The sequence below is a fragment of the Anoplopoma fimbria genome, chromosome 3, assembly GCF_027596085.1.
Source record: "Anoplopoma fimbria isolate UVic2021 breed Golden Eagle Sablefish chromosome 3, Afim_UVic_2022, whole genome shotgun sequence".
Lineage (NCBI taxonomy): Eukaryota > Metazoa > Chordata > Actinopteri > Perciformes > Anoplopomatidae > Anoplopoma > Anoplopoma fimbria.
The window spans coordinates 4,939,756-4,955,699 of NC_072451.1; the positions used below are offsets into that span (position 1 = coordinate 4,939,756).

At 43.2% G+C, this 15,944-nt stretch overlaps 1 protein-coding gene across 2 annotated transcripts in view; it reads left to right on the forward strand.

Annotated features, from left to right (window-relative positions):
- The first annotated feature begins 2,037 nt into the window (after positions 1–2,037).
- The window catches only part of atp1a2a (ATPase Na+/K+ transporting subunit alpha 2a), a 43,909-nt gene continuing 30,002 nt past the window's right edge, over positions 2,038–15,944 (forward strand). Inside the window, exons 1-6 of one of the 2 annotated variants that reach the window (XM_054596855.1) lie at positions 2,038–3,315; positions 8,131–8,175; positions 9,556–9,615; positions 10,424–10,627; positions 14,766–14,879; positions 15,326–15,460. In XM_054596855.1, the coding sequence (XP_054452830.1) occupies positions 3,274–3,315; positions 8,131–8,175; positions 9,556–9,615; positions 10,424–10,627; positions 14,766–14,879; positions 15,326–15,460 (600 nt within the window). In that variant the 5' untranslated portion in view covers positions 2,038–3,273. Of the gene's footprint in view, positions 3,316–7,077; positions 7,090–8,100; positions 8,176–9,555; positions 9,616–10,423; positions 10,628–14,765; positions 14,880–15,325; positions 15,461–15,944 lie in introns of those variants that run through there. The other variant, XM_054596854.1, reaches the window with a different exon arrangement.

A 15,944-nucleotide genomic window follows, 5' to 3' on the forward strand; every position in this document is an offset into this window, starting at 1 on the left:
AAGGACTGTCTCTCTACCTCCTCACCCCTATCCTTCTCTCTCTCTCTCTCTCTCTCTCTCTGTATGTCGGACTCTCTCCTCCTCCTCCTAAATGTGTTTTTTTCTGTCCTCTTCACACAGCTCCACCTGCTAACTCCATCTCTCATCCTCTCATCTCTAACGCACCCATCTCACCCCTCCTCCCATCCGTCCTCGCCCCAACCACCCACCCACCCTCTCTCCTTATCTACCCCCACGCTCCTTTCCTCCTGAAGTGACTCTCCTCCCCTGTTCTCCCCCCGACCCCCTCTCCCACCTCCCCCACAGGGCCCCGTGCCTGCCGCCGACCCCGCCAAGGTGAAGGCCACCTCGGAAAAGAAGAAGCAGGAGTCACGCAAGGATAAGAAATAGGATTCGGGCGGGGCTGGGGTGGCCTCGCCAGCCGGCTGCTTCAGCCCGTCCACCTGGCCGTGTTCAAGGCCCAGCCCAAACAGCGGCAGCAGCGAACCGTAGCCAAAACAGAGAGGGTGGTGGGAGGAGGAGGGGAGGAGGGCCCGGGCCGGGTGCTGATGACCATCGAGCTGGAGCTGACCGGCAAAAATGGGAAGGAGAGGCCCGGTGGCGAGGGAGGGATAGGGAGGTTCAAACCGCTTGGCTTCCTCTCCCGCCTCGCCAACCAGCTCACCTTCAAAGAATAAAACCAAACAGGGAGGTGGGGGGAAGGCCAAGGGGGGGATCCGTCGAGAGTGGGAAGTCTACCGATGAGACAGCAGAATCGCAAAAACCTACTTCACACCGCCACCGCAACCTGAGTCCCCTGAATAAATGAGTCAAATCATATCTGCTCTTGTCACAGGCTGATGACCGTAGACGCAGCTCCAACGGGCCGAGATCTGAGATGCCGTGATAATCTCTTCCACCAGCCGGCAACCCCCGAGTACTTTTGTCAGGTCATAAGATATGCCATTCGAAGCGAGACCCCTAAGACGGCCGGGTTTGATAACAAAATCTAAAAAAAGCTGCTCCCCGGGTTTTGCCTTTCTGGTTCCTTTCATTGTGATCCTATCCGTCGCTTTCTCCAAGTGCGTCCGATACGCATCGCGAATACCAAGCTGCGGCGACAAGCCAATTTGCCATGTTTTTTTTCCTCTTTTTTTTTTTTTTTCGTAGGCGACGTGTCAAACTCTAACTTCCTCCTCCTCACACTGATCTTCATTCTTTCTCTCCCTCTCCCACCCTATCTCTTCCTCTTTCACTGTGAATTTTCCTGACTTTTTCTTGTTAATTCAAATTACAGAAGTGATTTATATGCTAACTGCTCTATCCTCTTTCTCTTCCTCTCTCACTTCCCTTCCCTCTTTTCTCTCTCCTGTAGATAAAGGTCTGACTTCTCCATGACTGCTTCCACTCCTCTAGTCTGCTCCCTCCTATTCTGCCCAGCCTGATGCGACCCCCATTATTTCCCATTATCTCTACTCTTTCAAGACAGCACTGGCTGTAAGAATAGTCCTACTATATCAGTGGCAACGGCGTCAAATGATTTTTACAACGGCTGATTGGAGGCCCCCGTATGCACTCATTGGGCAGACTGTAAAACTGCTCCAACGCTAACAACGCACATAACTTCCTTAAGAGGAACCCAAAATATGTCCCTCTGTGTTTAGATCCTCCTGAATCCTCCCCCCCACCCCCGCCCTTAATGTTTACGACTCAATCACACCCACTGAGCGGAGCTGTGAGAGTGCACTCTGGACTTCAGATAGGGAGGAAAAAAAGGGGGGAGACAGAGACGGGGGTGGGGGGAGAATGATAGTGAGAGAGAAATATGATTCCTGCTCTCAGCCGGCGTAGATGGAGGTTCAAGCCCTCGAGCTCGGGGTGATTCAATCCTCTCACATTTGAGCTAATGGAGGTTGTCGCCCGTGTCCCCCTGCCCTGGCTAAAGGGGGGCTATTTCAGGCCCCCATAAGAGCACACGGCCTTACTGTTAACAGCTGCACATTTTTCTGCTAACGGGGAGGGAGGGAGGGAGGGGAGAAAAAAAAGAAAGAGGTAGCCTTCTGTTCTGTTTGTGAGTGAACGACTCCGCTGTCGACTCGTCGGCCGGCGACCGACGACCTGGAATGACGTCACGGGCCGGCGAGTCTTGACAAAACAGGCTTACCAGGAAGAGGTCTACGCTCTCCGAGTTATTTTAAGGTCCAGTTAATCCGCCCGCACGTTTCCCCTCTCCAACCCAGGGGATAATTATTTTAGCACGCGCTGGTAACAGGATATCTCTCTCTCTCCATCTCCCTCTCGCCCTCCCCCTGCTGCCTCCACTCCCCTTGTTGTTCACTTTTCATCTCTGCTCCCCATCTTGGGATTTCTTCTCCTCGTTTCGTTCTCTCCGTCTTTCTTTATCTCCTCCTCTTCCTGTCCTTTAGTCTAGACTCTGCACTGCATTATTCCCCCCCCCCCCCCTACAGAAAAAGGCCTATACACAATCCACTCTACTCTTTAAGCCTCTCCTTATCTGACTGCCAGGCCTACAGCTCAATGCTCTGCTCCTCTTTCCGCTCTCTTCTGTCCTTCTTCCCTCCTTCCTCGTCCTTCTTCTTCTTCTTCTTCTCTTTTTTTAAAACTCGATGACGGACATCTCTCTCCCCTCCCTGCGGCATGCCCAATGATTGACGAACGCCCTCTCTCTTGCCCTTCAAAACGCCTCCTCCCACCAAAAAGGCACGTCCCTCTGCCAGCCCGCCTTTTCCCTTCTTCCTCCGACCCTCTACTGTGTTGTTTCTGCCGGTTCGTAGGCCAAAACGCTCCCCTCTGCCCCTCACTGGCAAAGGACGGAAACACACGGGCAGAAATCCGCCCTTAAATTCTCACTGAAGACGCCAAACAGAAACTTATAATCTAGCTAGCTCTCTTCCGGTCGCAAAAATACGACGCGTGTTTTGTGTATATGTGTGTCTAGTTAAGAGTGCTAAAAATGAGATTTGATACAAAGCAAAACAAAACAAATGACATTATATCACCCTAAGTAAAGCAAATAATGTTTTCTGAGACATATTTTACATGTGTACGAGAAAACACATGGAGAACATGTTTATCGAGGCAGGGAAGAAATGTAATGTATTCGATGGAATATGTCATTATATTTCTGACCTTGTGTGTTATGGAAGGTACTGTGTGGCTGTCTCTCTGGTGTACGTTTTTATTTCTGAGACGATGGGAAATCGAGGTTGTCGTGCGGTGTCAGAGAGAAGATGAAGGGTGGATAAGGGTTCGGTTAGCCTCAGATTCAGCGCGATGTGGCTGGGGAGAAAAAAAAAGTGGAGGGGGGAGGAAGGTGCTTGCTGTGGGAGATAGCTTTGGAGGAGGAAGAGACTTATCTGGCGTGTTAAGCCAAGCCAGAAATCCATATGTATCACCACAGATAGAGTTCGCTTTTCCCCCAGAGCTTTCTTTTAAAGGTGCTCCTTCCCCAACCCTGAGCCAAAGATGGATTGCGATCTGCGTGCTTGATATGCAGGGTGGATAGTGTAGACTTGAATGTTCCTTTAAAATTCATAACAGCAATGGAGGTGCTAGAATCCACATATTTATAACTGGAGATCTGTTTCACTAGTCGCTGTTTAACTGTCCAGTCACATGGATTGGTTGGAATGTTTTTCTTCTATTTGCAGCAAAGCCACACAGACACCTGACATAAGCATTAAAATGCCTTTTTAAAAAATGTTTTATATGTATTATAAACTGTATTAGTCAACGTCGCACAATAACCCCTTGTTTATTTCAAATGACTGGAGCTTCTTACATTTTTTTTTACATTTATTTTTAATGCTTGTGATAACTCCAGAGCACTAACAACTTTTGATGACTCTGTATAATGTGTTGTAAAGAGAGCGTAAATAAAAATTAAAGCCCCAAGCGCGGCTGTTGTCAACAGAAGACAAAGTAAACCCAGCTGAAAATGTCTGCAGTCTATTTTCTTTGAGTTCCAGCATTGTATAAATCTGCCACTAATGTCTCTGCCAAGATACACTTCCATTAACTTTTAAGAAGAAAGTCCTCAAAGAAAAATTATGATATCCACCATTTTAAATATTTGAATACTCTGACAAGGCACTAGCCCTATTAGCTATCTAAAGACATTTGCATACACAATAAGAACTTTATAGATGAGTTAGTCTGGAGGTTTTTAATGCTGAACAAAAAACGCAAGTGGTTTCCTTTGGAATTCACAAGGATTTCTTTTTGGTTAATAAACTTTGAAACATTTGCTTCTAGGCAGCAGGTGAGTAATAAAATGGTCTCACCTCACCATACCCTTTGTTACCAAAAAGTAATGATGATGAACTGAAAATAAATGCTCAGTGACCATTTACAACCTTTTAGCATTTTACAGGGTCACAAAAATGAGGTGCAATTCAAAACGGCCTAATTTTTTCTGACTTTAATGTCCAGGCCGGATTCAGCGAGCATACGTAACCTTTTCAGAAATGCTCTGCTTCATATTCAGACAGTTACACTCAAAGTACAACCACAGTCTTTAACTGGTGACCACTGAACTGATCAGCTGCTGCACCTGAATGACTGGCTGAGGGGGGGGAGGCGTTCCAGAGTGTCTCTTTTGATGCTACCACTTGGAGTCACTAAAGTCAGACATGTTCAAATCCTAAAAACAGGGACTTTGGAGATACTATGTGGAGAATCGATATGTTTATAGCACCTTTTCAAGCAAAAGTTTGACATTTTGGGAAGTAGGTTCAACACATTTACCTTCTTACTGAGAGTTAGAGGAGAAGATTGATATCACTCGTGTGTGTGTGTGTGTGTGTGTGTGTGTGTGTGTGTGTGTGTGTGTGTGTGTGTGTGTGTGTGTGTGTGTGTGTGTGTGTGTTAAGGAGACTATTAGCTTAGCTTAACATAAAAGCTGGAAGGAGGGAAAAACAGCATAAAATATGCCTATCAACACCTTTAAATCTAACTTTTTAAAATATTGGATCTTCTTTGTATATTTTGCACACAAACAGAAAGGTAAAAATGTTCATTTGTGGCTTTAAAAGTGAGATATGTAACATTATCTTGACAAACAACTGCCGGAGGTTTCCAAGAGACTTGTCGTCGTTGCCTGGCAACAACACATAACCCTGGCAACGACACTTAACTAAAACCATGTTAAACCAAATTAAAGTAGAAAGGAGCACTTAGACAGTCTGAAAGAGATAATAAAATGCTTTTTCAGAACGTGTGAATCACCCTCCATAAACAAGAGGTTCTTGATCATGCGGTCGTAAATATGTACAAAAGATTGTGGTTCATGGGTCCAGTGGTATGCAACATTATGCCTGACAGAGAAAGAAGAAAAAGAGATAGGAGTCAATTTGTGGACTAATTCCCAAAGTTGGGAATGACTCCGAATGAAGTTGGGATTTTTGATTGAAATCTGAATAACTCCCCAAACCCCAAACTCAAAATCCAAGATGGCTGCTCCGTGCATCAACATTAAAAAAATCTCTTGTAATATGCTGTTTATTAACACTTTAGTCTTCCATGTGTAAGTTCTGCCCAACTCCCCTCTGTTAACGTGTAGCGTCTGTGTTTGTATGGGCATAATAATACTGTAATGTCCTGTTATCAGCGGGTATTGCTAATAATAGCTTACCTGTCTGGAGCAAACCCCATTTTTAGGACCTTCTTGTACTGGAACCCAGTCAACTAAGGTGTGACGTCATTGCCATAGCTTGTTTGACTCTGGTAATTTAAATGTCTAAATGTTTATCTGTGACATGTTAAAAATAAATTGACACAGTTCAAGTTGTAAAGAGTCATGAAGTCAGCAAACCGACGTCACATTAGTGACGCCAGTTTCACAACAATATCAAAAGTTACCTAACATTAGCCACCATAAGCTACATCACACATCAAAGCACCAGACCATGTAAATCTGTGGGAGCTAAACTACTGTGTTTATTGAATTAAGTAAGAGTGCACTTTATGCTTATTACTTAAAATAAACGTTTTATTTCCTCTTTCAAAAGTTACATTGATTCCCTATAAAGTATAGACTCTATTAGCGTAACATAATTTAAGCTTTCACACTCTCTTGCTACTTAACCCATTGAGGTTACATGACCTGTTTAATTACTTCTCTGGTTTCTGTTATATTTACATTTTTTAAACATTGCTGTGAAATGAGACTCTTTACTTTTTCACACCAAGGACATATGCTAAACTCAGGGGATAAGAACAGCGAAATAAGCAAGCAAACATATCCTTGGAAAAAAAAAAAGTGGAAGAAACCTTGAAAAGGAGTGCAGTATCACTACAGTGGCTCATACATACATACATACATACATACATACATACATACATACATCAAAGAATAGATCCTCATACAGGTTTCAGAGGCATTGCAATGTGGGAAGGGTAAAATAAAATTGCCAAAAGACATTTGGTACTTATCTGACACGGGATTCTTCGCTGCATCTGTTGTGTGGGCGTGGCGTTGATGACCTGCCTTATGTTCTAAATATGTTGGACTTTAAGCTAAGCACAGCGTTGCATCGGCTACAAGTCACTTTGAATTCAAGCAGGAGAAAGTTCACCTCTGAGTATCAATTACACATAAACTAAACTGTTTATCGCAGGATTTATTTTGCAGAACAGAAGATTCAGTTTGAGCCCACTACGTTATGCAGAGTTGAAGGTTTCATTTGTTGTGTTGACGGCAGTGATTGATAGGATGTTGTTCTCTGTGGGACCCTGTGTGTGTTGTGAGGGGGGGGGGACGGGAACATATTGAGCAGGTGCAGGTACAAACACAGAAACCCCGCTGTGTGAGAGTATGTGTGGTGGTGGAGGTGGTGGCGGTGGAGGGGGGCCTGGATACAGAGAGGCCCTGGGATAGGATTGTAGTATTGGGGAGTTGCATGGCTCAGGTTACCCAGACAGGAGGGAGTAAGTAGTGAGAGAACGAGGGGGGGGTGCCAGGCCCAAAAAAAGCCACCAATGTGTTCCACACATGGGGGCGGGGGTCTCAGCTGTGGCGGAGGGGGCCCCTGAGCGCTGTCCTTCACACTGTAACCTGCAGACGTCTGGACATCCAGCATGGGCAGAGGGGTAAGTTCTTTTTTCATTTAAAAAACAAACTAACTCACAGAAAAATAGTATGTTTCTATCACACTCAAACCTCTGCTTCCTGTTGTAAGTGAACGGATGAACATGACTCAGTCTGTGTTCCTACTGTGGCTTATATACGGCAACAGCATATGGCGTGGACATGCATCATGGAAAACTACTGAGATTTCTAAATGCGTCTGCAGGGCTGGATTTCTCACAATGCTTCTGTTTTTTTTAAGACAGTAACATTTCAGGATGATAGCTTTTCTCCTCAATAGGTTTTGTTCCCCGGCTTGCTGTTTATTTGGGTAATTACGTAATTTTGTTTTTATTCTCTCCATCAGGCCCATTCCATTTAGCTTTTATGGTAGGACAGGCTGGTAATCTTCCTCACGCACAGTGGGGGGAAATTGCTATGCCAGACACATTTCAGGCACTCCACCAGCTCTGTGCTCCCCTCTTTGGCTCTTTTTGATTACTTTTTCACTGTGTCACTCGTTCACACACTCTCCTCTCGGTCGCTCCGTGGATCCCCTCCTTCTACTGACATGCACACGTGCTGCTGAGAGGAGAGACTGACAGCAGCAGATGATTTCCATGATGCACCATTCTTCCAACTGTTCATGACACACACACACACACACACACACACACACACACACACACACACACACACACACACACACACACACACACACACACACACACACACACACACACTCTCTCTCTCTCTCGCTCGCACAAATGAGGAACTCTCACTACGAGAGAAATATTTTCTCCCCTATATTTTACTGAATGGTTTGCCAATAGTGCCAGGAGATTGAAAATGAATCAAGCACATTGTGCACACAGTGATAGCTTGTAATACGTGGCTGTGAATGTAAATGGGGGGGGGGGGGGGGGGGGGGCACGATGTGGCTACAAGCAGCATGTGGCTTCTGCAACTTATTTTCTGTGGAGGTTTGTGATGATGGCCTACAGACCTGATGTATGGTAATCTCTCTTTTTCAGTGTGGTGCTGAGAATGGAGGGAAGAGGAAGAAGAAGGAGAGGGACTTGGCTGAGCTGAAGAAGGAAGTGTCCTTGGTAAGAAAAAACAAGCTGTCACTGCTCCAGCCCACACTCACTCTGCACGGTGATTGATTCCATCGCCGCTGCTCCCAAATGATGTTACGCCAAAGACACCGGGTTATTTAACAAGGCTTTAAATGAAAACAGTGGCCCCGTAAACAAAAAGGCAATCCAAACTGCTTAGTGTAGTCAGTTGTGGATGAGTTCCGAGCCAGCCTGTCCTCTCCTATCTGTGCTACCACCCCTCTGGCTGCTCGTCTTTGTACTTTGAAAGATACTGAATAATTTGTGGGCCACCAGCAGCGTGGCGCAGGGTTTTTTGTCTTGTGTAGAGCTGTATCTCTTTGAGGTGCTGTCAAAACGCAGCCGAGCGATGCCCGTGAAAACTGGGGTACGCTTTGCTGCGTGAACTCTCTCTCTGATAAAGCAGCTCTTGTCAATTATCGAGTTGGCCTGCGACTGATTAAAGGAAGAAAAAAAACGCATGCTGTCAACACTTAGTGTAGTAGTTTTGGGATTAAGTGTTGTGTTTTGCTTTTCATCAGTCTGCTTCGTGTACTTCAGTTAGTGATTTCCTACATTCCCCCCCGCCCAGAAATCCGTTAAACAACCACCAGACAATGGCTGATCAATATTGGGTGGAGGGGCATATAAATAAAGCTTAACTAGCGTTGATTGTGGGCAAATCCCTTGAAGCTACATTTCATTGTGGTACTCTGAGGGGATACTGTTGGTGAACGAACTGATGGATTTTTCTGCCTGTCCTATGGTTGATTGAAGAAAGCAGCCCTTCATTCTGTGGAGCTGACACCATCCTGACAGCTGGTAGCTGGAATTTTTGTCACTACTGTACCAAACTCCATTTTAGCTGCAGTGGAAATATCTCAAGGTGGCATTGGCCAGTTGAACAGGAATAACAATACCAAACAACAACAACAAAATGAACCCAGAAAAACAACATATATCGCCAAGCTCTCCTTTGTAACTGTGAAAAACAGTGTTATATAGTTTTTCAAGGTAAAGAGATTTTACTTGAGATCAGACAGTTTGCTCATCTCTATAGTTCAGCACTGCTTTGAAATGCAGTGGGAGTGGACATCACTGTTTGACCTCTTTGATCTGACACGGGGAATGAATCATAGATATATGAAGCCCCTGGATCCATGACAGAAACATTGAATAAAGTATTTCTGCAGTAAGATGGAGAAGCGTAGTGCATCAGCGCTACGCCCTCACAATCTATTTGACCCTGGTCGGTTTTTGAAATTCCTTTTACAGCCTATTACTGTAAAGAAATATTAGAAATATTTAACTAATTAACATTACAATGTTTCTGTTTACTGTGTCTGTTCCCCTAAAGCACAAATAAAAAAGAGATTTTTTTTTCCCCTGCAGGATGACCACAAACTAACTCTGGATGATCTGGGAAAACGCTACGGAGTGGATCTCTCACGGGTAACAACACACAAGTGTTCTCATTTACACATGCAAGCACGCACACGACAAAGAGTTGCTGTTAAATCCCCCCACGGAGACGTAATCTCTGCTCGTCTGTACTGGTGAGCAACATCCAAACGGAGACCAAACATTACTTTGGTCAAGTTGGATGCACCGCGGCGTCCCCAGCTCACCTTGAGCCTCATTCATCTTTAATCCCTCAATCACACATACACACAGACACCACAACTCCCACAATCCCACACACAGACAGATACAAGCACATCACACACGTTTTTATGCTGTAAACACATTTGCTGCTTACCTTACGTTTGACATTGCAGGTGAAATGAAACCGATTTTAATCTTTTTGATATTGGTATTTGAAAAAAAACTAAAGTAAGATGGGGGTGCTCAGAAAATATTGCCGGCTGTAAAAATGTCAAAAACTTCTTTGATAAAGAGACAATTTGTTTTTTTCCCCCTAATACAATTAAATGATTGTATTTCAGGGGGATTTTACATGGATTTTCTTTTAATCAGACCTTGACACCAGTAGGCATAAAATCATGACATTTTTTCAAATGAGGTTTCATCCAACAGTTAAAGACATTGAACCTTAGATGTGGAGAGTCACCTGCTTTATTATACTCGTTGTGCTAAATAGGCCAGGCAGGAATACTTGATGTTCTGCAACTGAAGCAGTAAAATTGCTTTTTAAGCCGTGGTGAAAATGGGGTCGTTGTGTTGTAATAAGATTCCCAGCACAAGCAAAAAAAAAAAAAAAAAAAAAAAAAGACATGCATTCAAATGACTCCTCCCTCAGGGCCTGACCCACACCAGAGCTGTGGAGATCCTGGCCAGGGACGGTCCGAATGCCCTGACCCCTCCCCCCACCACCCCGGAGTGGGTCAAGTTCTGCCGTCAGCTGTTCGGCGGCTTCTCCATCCTGCTCTGGATCGGCGCCATCCTCTGCTTCCTGGCCTACACCATCCAGGTGGCCACAGAGGACGAGGCGCCCAATGACAACGTGAGTGTCTGCTTGTAGAACATGCACGCACATGTACAAGAACGCACCTTACATATTAATCACACACTGGGAGGGATGAAGGTAAACAAAGACCGCTATGGTTGTAGTACAGGTACAGGAGAGACAAATGAAGACAAACATATGCAATTCCACCTGTGTCCATCATTATAATGTATTTCCGGATGGATACACAGGCAGATGGAATATATTGTACAGACATACTGATCATATGCACACTCCAACCATTCTAAGCTTAACCCTAAATCTGTTTTTAGAATTTTTATTTTGCTTACCTTTTATTTTATTAAGGAAGACATATACCACAACATTTATGATAACGCATTTTTGGCTTTTCGTCATTTTACACCACTTTACGACAGTGAAACTCTGCAGTTAGGTTCAGGAAAAACATTATGGTTGGGCTGTTTTTGTTTAGTTTTTTAAACTGTTATAATGTCGCTTATCTGCTTTGTTATATATATTTATTGCTTTAACTGTTTCTGTTTTTTACCATGTAAAGTGCCTTTGAGTACCTGAGGTATACAAATAACTAACGTAACTTCAAATTAACTCAACTGTCTGTTTGACACATCCACCTCCCTTCCAACACAATAAAATAGTCTTTTTCCATTTTATACTACGTCTCTTGTTCTGAGTGTAGCACATTTGTACATTTGCAATTACGTTGCAGTCGGTACAGACTACATGCCGTTTAATGACACAAAAAAGCAAGAATGGCGTTGTTATTGCACGCTTAATGATGGGAATTGTTGTGTAATTCATATGCCATTTGGTGAGACCGGGCTGTTTATCCTTAAAGTTGGGTTCAATATCACAATTTTATTACTAGTAAATATTCAACATAATAATATACATTATGATATGCTAAATGTATGCTTAAATCATATGTAAAATGAAGGAATCAATATCTAAATGCAATGCACTGTACTCTAATGTTCTGCATTATGTCAAACAAAACTCTTCACACGTGTAAAACAAATCCTTTTTTCGTTCATCTTTTATACCTCTATATCAAGGTATTGATTGAAGTTAATCAAGTTGATTAATCTCTTGATCTTTGGCATTTAGGGTGTTGATCAATTTCTCCAATATATCTTCCATTGATGTAGCATCTTAAGAAACCCCAAATTTAAGAATCTTTCTAACTGCATGTGTATTCCAATTTGTTTACCATTTTTCTGGCAACCTTCACTGCTAAAAGAATGTGAAGGTGTGAAAACTCCCTTGTGCATATAGTATGCGCCAATTTCTGTATTACATTTAATAGGTTGAGGAGCGATTCAGCCCAGATTGCCTCTTAATAAGGGTGAATAAAGCAGTCTGTGTAATATTGGCTCTTAAGAAAGAAAGATTCATCTTCCAAATTAAACAAATCTTAAATTTAATATTTGTTTTTAATTAGAATGTCTGTGGAGGCGTTAACAAAAACATCATTTTGTCAAAGGATCATTTAATTGGTTCATACAAGACAATATCACAATTCCACTGAACTTCATTACATGGTCAAATAAAGTTATTTCACATATATCAGACACACACTTACTATACATATACATATTTTTGACATGTACATGCTCAGCTTCTTATCTTTAAGCGTCTGATACATTATAGAAAGGACCCAAAAGAGATATAAAACGTTTTTTCTTTACCTTTCTGTTTGTTATTGTGCCATGTGACTTGTTTCCAGTGCTGTGAGAGTTTTTTGTGTGTTGGAGTACAGAAAGCTTAGCTTAATGTAATCTAAAAGATTTCCAATGTTGTGGCTGAATATTAAGCTGATTACGAAAATGTGGGATGCAATGCAAGATTTCAGAATGAGGTTTCTCCTTGAAAGAAATGTTTTACTTTTAGTACACACTGCAGCTGCCTTTAAAAAAGTGTGCCACAGTATGCATACAATTGATACATACAACTTTATCATAACATGGCACCTTGAACTTTGACCCTCTTGCTCACATATTTGCTGCACAGAGGATTGTGTAGCCAGAAAAGCATGCTGGCTTGCATGCTGCGACCGGAGGTAGTAGAACATGCTAGTAATTTTTGCATACTGCTGTTGAGATACTATGTATTGTTACATACTAAATATTTTATGGCAAACTAATGGTTGGTTAGACACAATAACAAATTAACCAAATCAAGGGAAAGGTAAAGATATATATATTTTTTCTGCAGGGGTCCTTTCCATAATGCCTGAGCCTTTTATTTGACGAACATTGATGGTGAGGCGTTATTACATCGCAGCCCGTTTAGTGGCAGTCTGTAGCGCTTTCGTTCAATATTCGTCACTTAGACAGAAAAACATGGAGGAAAAAGGGTCCATGTTGAAAAATACCGGAGATACCCTTTACAATAAATCCTAAATCTAATCTTAACTTAAAGGTTAGGAGTCCAGAAAGTGTCATAATACTTCATGTGGGTGACTTTCCATATACTTTTCTCTTTCCTGTCGGGAGATTTTTTTGAATATGACCTTTACTTAACCAGGATGGCCTCTTGAGATCTTAATCTCCTTTCCGAGAGTCCCGGCCAAAATGGCAACGCAGTTAGGTCACTCGTACCAACACGGAGCCGTCGTCCACTGGAGGAAATACAGTGAAAAAAGACAAGGGAAGAGATACTTTTAATTGTAAGGGCATTCAAAAAGAATAGGGGAAAAAATAAATCCCACTTAAAATCACATTAAATCCCACACTGACACTGGTGTTGGTCCTGACATTAGCAGGGATAAAACACTCAGACCACCCGCTGTTCAAAGGGAGCCAAGCAGCCATCCATACTGAACTTTATGTCTCAGAATCATTATGCAATCATCATTCAGCGCTCTCCCAACCCCTGGCAGCATTAAACCCCTTGCATAATATACAGTAACATACAGTAGGGTTGACACGCACATGCACACGTGGTAACTTTAATCTCCCCCCTGTTTAATCTCCACATTCAGTACAGAGTATGTACAGCTGGATGCTCTGCTGCTTCAAAAAAGCCCCGGCTGCCTGCAGATTTGGCACTTTGAGCCTTTGCATCATGTACAAGCAGTTATTTAAGAAGAAAATCCACCCTAACAGGGCTGCACACATCACTGTTAAACCCTAATTTTACATTATATTGATGATTTATCGAGCTTAAAGATTGCATTGTCTTCTTTCGGCGTGAGAAAATGTTTTAGCTTCCCCAGGCTTCTTAAAAGCACGTCTGAATTTACATAATTTACTGCCATATATTAGAATTGATGTTTGCAATCTGGAAATGAAACATGAATTATTTCCATCCTTTAAACTTTAGTAGATTTGAATGTGTCACCTGCCCTGACAGATGTTGGCCCTTAAAGTCTGTACAGCTGCTGAAGAAGTGTCTCCCGGCAACAGAGGCAACAGAGCTGAGCTCGAAATCTGCAAAAAAAACATGTGAAGACACAACCAGGAGCTGCAAAAAAACAGAACGCTGAGTTGGAGGCAAATGTTTTAAAAACAGCGACCAAACATTCTGTTGTTGCTGTCAATTGAAAGCAGCACCTTTCAAAAAAAAAAAGAGGAAACTTTTCAAGGTGTAAGAATTTCATTTTCCAGGAGTCCAGGACATACAGTACAGTGCACCAGCTGGCAGACACTTTCATCCAAAGTGCCTGCCTGTCTGTGCATCAATAAGAGCTGCACCTTCAACAGATTTTTTTCACTGGTAAAAACTGAAAATATTCGCAGAAAATAAACACCAGAATAAATGTTCCTCTCTTTCACACAACCACGAGTCTACAGAGCCAGACTCCAGCTCAGCAAAGCATCTCTTGGTGGTCCCGTAGATCAGAGTCTCAGTTCTTGTTTTTTCTGGGTTTGGGAGACAGGCGTTAACTTGGACTAACACTGAATGAGCCATCCAAGATGACAGGAGTAGAACACGAGAATTCAGCCCAAGGACGGCTTCTCCTTTTAAATCTTCTCCTAAGACTGAGAGCTTCCTCGGGTTTTCTTTGCTCTTAACTCTTCTCCTGCACTCCTGCATTTAAGGTTTTGGCCGTTTTAAAACCGTTTCCAGGTTTCTAAATCCGCTAAACAGGCCTAACATGAACCAAACTAAGTCGATAATGACACCGACTTCCTCCCCCCCTCCCTTGTTTCAGTTGTATCTGGGCGTGGTGCTGGCGGCCGTGGTCATCATCACTGGCTGTTTCTCCTACTTCCAAGAGGCCAAGAGCTCCCGAATCATGGACTCCTTTAAGAAAATGGTGCCACAGGTAAATTGATGCGTTGGTGTTTGGTGTAATCTCCCAGCTTTCTGCGTCAATAAGCCGTCCCTCAAGTAGGGCTTACACACTCATCTGGAAACCTAATAAGCTTGCACAAAGGAAGAATAAATGTTTGAGCCAACTTCGGATTGTGAGTGTGTTTGTATAAAAACTCCCCTCGCGTTATCCACCTCTGGCACTTCGATTGCCTAATTCTTTAATCTATTTAGGCTCTTTTCACTCCCTCTACTCTTCCTCTACCTGTCTTTCCCCTTTTTTCATCCCTCCATCTCTTCCTTTCACATACCTTTACACCCTCTGGCTTTTTTTATCGCTCTTCTTCCCCTGACTTAATCCTCTCTCTGTTCCCAAACTCTTTCCCTCTCTCTGCCTCACACTCCCTCTCCTCCTCTCCCCTCATCGTCTCCCCCCTTTTCCTTTTTTCTCCATGCCAGCAAGCGTTGGTGATCCGGGAGGGGGAGAAGATGCAGATCAATGCTGAGTTTGTGGTGCAGGGAGATGTGGTGGAGATCAAAGGGGGAGACCGCATCCCAGCTGACCTTCGAGTGATCTCCTCCAGCGGGTGCAAGGTAGGCGGGGGGGGGGGGATATTTCACTCCAAACCCCAAATGTCAATTTTTTTTTTGGTGCAAACAAGCAACATTTTAATCAGACTTACGCACACATTATGTACAGTCTTATGATTGCCTTTACATCACCACGAAAATGCTCTAATTTTGTGCAACATGAGTACGGTTTGCCTCCAGACAAGCAAAAATGTACGTAGCATGATTTTTCAGTGCTTACTTGTCTTCTATTGATTTGGGTTTTTTAAAGGTGCAATGTGTAAGATCTGGCCACATGCTCCAAACAAATAGGGGGCAGCATTTTAGCATTTTACTACAGGGTCCATACAATCTACATTTACAGTCATCAGAGAGGACACGCAAATTTTACTAAACAGCTGAAACTCTGACAGACAGCCAAAATAACACTGCTATCTTCTAATCTCTCATGTGGCGTTGGTCCATATTGTGTTCACTGTGCCACGAATCGGGGGCCGTACAGTATGTG